The sequence below is a fragment of the Condylura cristata genome, unplaced genomic scaffold (assembly GCF_000260355.1).
Source record: "Condylura cristata isolate star-nosed mole 26May11 unplaced genomic scaffold, ConCri1.0 scaffold00012, whole genome shotgun sequence".
Classification (NCBI taxonomy): domain Eukaryota; kingdom Metazoa; phylum Chordata; class Mammalia; order Eulipotyphla; family Talpidae; genus Condylura; species Condylura cristata.
The window spans coordinates 9543484-9550226 of NW_004567113.1; the positions used below are offsets into that span (position 1 = coordinate 9543484).

Sequence of the window (6743 nt, forward strand, 5' to 3'; positions counted from 1 at the left end):
TGAGTTATAAAATTTAAGTAGAAATCTATTTACAATGAAAATCTAAGTTGTTTTGATTAATATGTATTTTAAATATGTACATACTTCATTTTATTTGAAAAATATCTACCAAAATTTCAGATGAACTTTGAGTAATTTTTATTAACCCACAGGACCAAATCCAAACCATCATTTCTTACCACTAGATGTTCCTGGTTGAAGAGTTCGTGCAACTGCTTCTCTAATTCTCTCTTTTCAGCACTGGATTTTTGTAAGGAATTGAAGGCTTCTTCACAAAATTCTCTTTTTAAGGTAGCACTAATCTTTTCTCCTGGATCCACCATCCCCTAAGAGTCATATATATTTTTTTTAAGTAATAAGCTATTAAACCAGTCAATAAACATGTAATGAAAATGATGTAATGGACAATCATTATTTTATATCCATAATATGATCTTGTCACAACCACTTGTTTCCAGTAGAAACAGTCTTTTACAGTACCTCAGTTATTTAACCACAATCATTGGTGCAAGGTCAGCTTATGGCAAATTAAGTCAATCAGACTCATTTCCTGGTATTTTCTAAACTCAACTAAAGTAAGAGAGGCCAGAAGGCAGAAAAAAGATATAGTATGCTAACACTTCCCCCACTGTTCATTCCATTCCAGCCACACTGATCTCCTCAATCTTCCTAGGATGATTCTTTGTACCTGCTATTCTCTCTGCCCAAGATGCTCTTCTCCAGATGGGACAAAGTTCATTTTCTAACTACAAGGTTCAGCTATTTACTAACACTTTCTCGGGGACTACTGGTCTAATGAAACTCACACACTTCCTAGTCTCCTACCATGCTTTAATTTTTTTCTTAATATGGTATCATTTTCTAGTATACAATAACCAATTGTTTTTATAATATCTGCAACCCTCTACTAGAATATGAGCACCAAGAGGAAAAGGGATTCTGACTTATATTGCTTTTTGTATCCTGCAAGTCTAAATTATTAGTGGAAAAAAATAGAGATATTCAAAATACATTGATTAGATGAATAGTTCTTGAAATGGTATCAGTGACAAACAGTTCCCTGATTAGAATTTCAAATGAGAAAAAAATACAAGATCCTGAGATAGAACCATTACTGCTTTTTTGCGCTCAGCATTAGGCAGTTTAGCTGTTTGGCTTGTAGATAGCAATCAATTTTTATTATAGTAAGCTGAAATCTTTACCTCTATTCCATTTTTACCCTACAACAAAATCCTGTTCTTGCTGGTAGTAGTATGCATATAAAATCATCCTCCCATCAAACTATCTCCACTTCACAATATTACATGAAATAGAATACCTCCACCATAGACATACACGCTTTAAAAAGCCACTTCAAACACATCAATGGCATGGACTGAAGTAAAGTACTCTCTTCCTGATGCTACCATGGAAATTTTAAAAATTGTAAGGAACAGTAAATAATAAAAGTTATCTTTTTTATGTCCACAGTTATCATCATTCAACAAAAAAATGCTAAAAATCTTTCTTTGGGCTTGAAATAGGGACTGAGTTCTGAGATGGGTAGGCCTCAACATTTTTTACTGCACACTGGGTGCTTTATATATGGCCACTAGTGATCCTCTGAAGTAGATACTGTCTTTATTTTAAAACGAGGGTCTAATTTCACATCACTCAGCTCAAAGAGGAAAGGCCAGGATATAAACTAGGTCTAACTCCAAAGTCCATGTTATTTCCTAAGGGTTTCAGAAAACGCCAGATTCTTAGTCTTGTTGTACTATCCTACACTCTAATTTATGACATTTCACTGCCAACGAAGAATGACAGAAAAATTACAAATTAAAGTGAGAAGAAAATGGAAGTAGAAAATGGGGTAGAAATGACTCACACACAAAACTCCTGTATTAAAAAAATAACTAAAAAGAACTTTAAATGTTAATTTAATTTTAATACTTACCCCAGGGATTGCCCATTCGCCACAGTCTTTCCTTTTTATAGCAACAAACTGTAAGATGTTTTTCCCAGAAGCAGTGGCCATTTTATTTCCACTTCTATCCCTTTTCCACCTATAAATAAATGTTAAGGTGTGAATAATAATTTAAGACTGCAACCCACTTAGAACAAAAGACAACATTCTGTCTCAAATTTGAAAGTCATAAAGATGCACTTTTATAAAAAAAATAAATATTTACATATATATCAAATAAGCTAACTTTATAAAAATGTTTTAATTAAAAATATCTGAAAAAAAAAGAAATATCTATATTTAGGACTATTACAAACTAGGGCAAATATCTACTTTACATCAAGAATATTGTATTCTACATAATGAAAATTCAGGATGTAAACAGTTTTTACTACTTAAAGACTGTAAAAAGAAGTTTAAGAGCAGAACAGAATTTAAAGGAAAGGTCATAAGAGTTTAAAAAATAGTTCAAGGATCCTTTTTAAGAACTACAGATAGTACAAAAGATCTTTTAATATAGGCTTTTACTTTATTAATATGCATTATCAGAAAAAGATTATTTTTAAAAAAAGAATAACATTATATATGTTCAACTAGTCTGATCTCAAAAATAGTACTTTTCAAACTTTATGCCCTTTTGTTTGGTGAAAAAAATAGTAACTTTATATTTTGAATTGAATTGTACATATATATTCTTGTTCTTTCTAAGTACAAATGCATTTTTATTAAGGATCAGCTTTTTCTAACCATAATTAATCACATGGTGATAAATGTCCCCTTCCACTTTCCTACCACTGGCACATGCATCTCCCCTGACTTAAGTCTAAGAATTGTTCTAATAGTCTCTGGCAAAAACAAAGATTTTGAGCTTCTAACATTAAACCAAAAAAGAAAGTCTGAGCTAATCATCAGTCTACATGAAACTCAATAAATAAACAAGCTTAGATCTGAGTTTCCAAATTTCTTTATACAGTGGCTGACTATCAAATTCATTGTCTAATCCCACCTCTGAAAGAGCTAATAATGTAGCAGCAGAACTAGATATGTGAATGTATGAACGGTGATACATAAGAAATCTCTCAGAGAGGTATCTGGAGATTATGAACAAGGATATTTATGAAATTCACTATGCAATGCTACTTTGAACCAGGAAATATTTCAAAGTAAAAGAGATAAATCAAATCTTTGCTTTAAAAGTACCTATGTGATGCTTATTGGAATACTGAGAAATGAAAACACCAGCTTAATTGAAATGGAAGATTCTTGTAGGAGAATAGTGGGTGATAATTTACTCATTAGTGAAATACTGGTATGAAAGAAACAGTATTGGGAGCCAAATTTTCTAGTTCAAATATCAGGTCTATAAGAGAGAGGAAAGTCACCTAACCTTACTGAGTCTTCAATAAAATAGAGAAGTTAGTATAGAATAGATCTACAAAGTAGAGAAGTTAATACCTCCTTGAGAAGTTTTGTGAGAAATGAATGGAATAGCTAATAACAGCACCTAGCAAACTGCCTGCAATAGAGTAATATTTTAAACTATTCACTTAGTGTTGTTTATTCTTTGTCCAACATCATCTTCTCACCCCTTCATTTCCTCTGATATTCATCTATCTGGAGAAACTCATTAGTCAATACATGCTTTACTAAGATAGGAAAACATTAATCCAATAATAAAAATGAAAAGCTACATTCTGCCACTGTCAGGCTATTCTATAGTTTTGGATTATCTCTGATCTTTGTGGGCTCATTTATTTGTAAAACAATAAAGTCAAGCTCAAAAACTCTACCATTTCAAAACATCTCAACAGACACAATGTACACTCCCAGTAACTACTTGATCCACCATAAAGATACACTAATTAGAAGCTAACTCTCAAGTCACTGGCCTCCTTTTTCTACTTCTTGTACAAGTATTATATTGTTAATTTTATTTTATAAACAATAAAATATTGTTTATTTTATTTCTGCTTAAGAAGTTTCAATCTTGTTTTTTTAATAGTCTTACCAAAATTTGAAAGAAACTGACATTAATTTGATTTCACTTATAAGCACTAATAGAAATATATTATTCTTCCCATCTCATATGCACCAGAGTCTGAATGAATTTTAGGTAGGTGCGTAGGTAGGTAGAAGGATGGCAGATGGGTGGCCAGGTGGGACAGTGGGTGTGTGGACGTGTGGATGCATGGATGATGGATGAGTGGATGGACAGTTGGTTGAAAAATAAAATTTATGATGGGGTAAAGATCCCTTTGGAGAGGTAATTGAAAGGGCATGATAATATCATGAGGCAAATACTGGTTCCTCTTCTAAAAACTTGAAAACAGTGTTAAAGTAAAATCATTTAACCTCAGAGAAAAACAATCTCCTAGAAGAAATTAAGGTCCTTAAACTATCAAATTAAAAAGTAAGACTATTGGGTGGCTTTGCCTTGTTTAAAGAATGAAAGTGATGATTACATGTTAGAAGGAAGCAAATGAAGAAATGCTAAAAGTAAACACAATTAAAAGCATGCCAGAGATGACAGAATATTCCAGAGGTATTGAAAAGATGATATAGAGATGATTAAATCTACATAAACATTAAATTCACGTATCTTTTTCTGATTCATTCTCACTAAGAGAAATTGTCAGTATGATTTGGCTTACCAAATTGGTCTGACTCAAGAAAAAAAAGCCTTTCCTCTGTTAAGAAACTGTTAACAGTTCACATTCCTTAACTTTGGCATTGAATATTATCCACAACAGAATTGTACAAAAGTTATTTTTAAGTTTAACTCATCACCCAGTATTCTCCTACAAGAATCTTCCATTTCAATTAAGCTGGTGTTTTCATTTCTCAATTCCAATAAATATTATTCAAAATATATAAAGCTAAAATACATTAACACACTCCACATTTAATCTTCCAATTTTCTAAAGCACCCTTTAGAGTATCACCAATTTACTTTGACATGTTTTCTTATTTCATATTTTCCATCTTACAAATAATCCACAGCTCTTCAGTGACAGGAAGCTGAAACTTGGGCTTTAAATCTGTAAAATACCTACTTGATTTGAGAACAAAAAGATGTTCAATAAGTATCTGTTGAGTTAACTTTATTTAGAAAATGTCAGTATCAAACCAAATTGATACTATAGCTTTATACTTATAGCACAACACCATAATTTCACATAAAAGTGAAATTATGGTGACATGAGTATACTCATGTCTGTATATATGTGTGTATATGTCTATACTCATGTCTGTATATATGTGTGTGCACACACATGGGTACATGTTTATATGCAAACATGTACACCCATGTGGTTTGTGCATACATGTATGCAATTATATGTATATAAACATATGGCTATAGTCTGTATTTCTAATCATTTTAGCTTTTTGCTACTAAGTGTATTTTTTGGCTCCCACCTGGTTATGATGGGGTCTGCAGCATGATTTGGGCCCCATCGTCCCAAAAGCCCTCGGCCAGCTAGTCCTGTCCGTCCTGCAGGATTTCTGGAAAAGAGCAAAACATAAAAAATCAGCTGAATGTGTCCATCTCTTTTAACTGACCTGATAAGACTAAAAGATTGTCATAAAAGCCATAAAAGAGGAAATTTAGCTCACAAATGTGTCCATCTCTTTTAACTGACCTGATAAGACTAAAAGATTGTCATAAAAGCCATAAAAAAGGAAATTTATCTCACAAATCCAGTAGCACTCAACAAAAATGGCACTAAAATCACATTATTTTCTTATCTAAGAAAAGATGTATAACTTTTTCTTTGGTGCATGTCTTAAGCTTTGACCTTGACCTAGAGGAAATTCTCTTTTCCAAAGTTGTTCTACAATTTGAGCTTTCACCTATACTGCTAATTTGAATCTGAACCTTACTAGACTCATTAAGCTGGGAGAATGAAACATGCCATACCTAATTAACATCAATCCAGTGATGATTTATCATTCATGGTACTTCTCTTTCCTTTCTGAAACATCACCCTAATTTCCTGCTCCTCTCTTCTACAAGCCCTCCCATTAAAATATGTTACAAGAGAGGGGCCCTCCCTGGTGGCTCAGAAGGTTAAAAGCACAGCACTAAGAAGCTAAAGCCACTTCAGCATGAGTTCGATCTCCCGCCCCAAAGGGGATCCACATGGCACAGAAGACTTCTCCTGAACCACCCGCTGTTCCCCTCCTCCTTCAGTTGGCCTGTTCTGCTCCCCACTCTGTCTCTGGTGAATCCTCTCACCGCCCCTGCACCTCTGTACCCCAGTTCAGTATGCACAAATAAATAAATCTTAAAAAAAAAATACAAAGCCATTATTTAGCCTAATAGGGCAACCCACTGTTAAGAAATATGTCAGGTAAATATAGCAACACTTATACCTGAGCAATTTTCTTCAATATTCCTCAAATGTTCAACTTTCTGTATGGATTAGTAAAATGTCCTAGCCTCCTGTTCTGCTCCCCACTCTGTCTCTGGTGAAGCCTCTCGCCGTCCCTGAGCCTCTGGCCTGTACCCCAGTTCTTAAAAAAAAAAAACAACTGCATTTCTCTTTTGGAGTCTTTGAGACAATCCTATAGCCCAAAAGTTCACTTTGGTAAGGCAAGCTAGAGTTGGTTTTTGTTAGGCAAAGGGTCTTGACCAAAACAATAAGCTATCTTTTGAGTCAGCCTTTGCTGATTATTCTTTTATAAGACCTCATGTCTTTTAATTTAACTTACCCAGAAAAGTACCAAGTGTGTAAGTAAAATACAAGAAGAATTTGACTTTAAAAGACTAACATAAGGCCCTCCCTGGTGGCGCAGC

At 33.6% G+C, this 6743-nt stretch overlaps 1 protein-coding gene across 1 annotated transcript in view; it reads right to left on the reverse strand.

The window, feature by feature from the left end:
• Window positions 1–6743, reverse strand: part of NUDT9 (nudix (nucleoside diphosphate linked moiety X)-type motif 9) — a 27341-nt gene that overhangs the window by 10123 nt on the left and 10475 nt on the right. Inside the window, exons 4-6 of the mRNA XM_004681421.2 lie at window positions 5363–5449; window positions 1937–2045; window positions 167–326 (exon numbers count right to left, since the gene is read on the reverse strand). Coding sequence (XP_004681478.1) covers window positions 167–326; window positions 1937–2045; window positions 5363–5449 — 356 coding nt within the window. The remainder of the gene's footprint in view (window positions 1–166; window positions 327–1936; window positions 2046–5362; window positions 5450–6743) is intronic.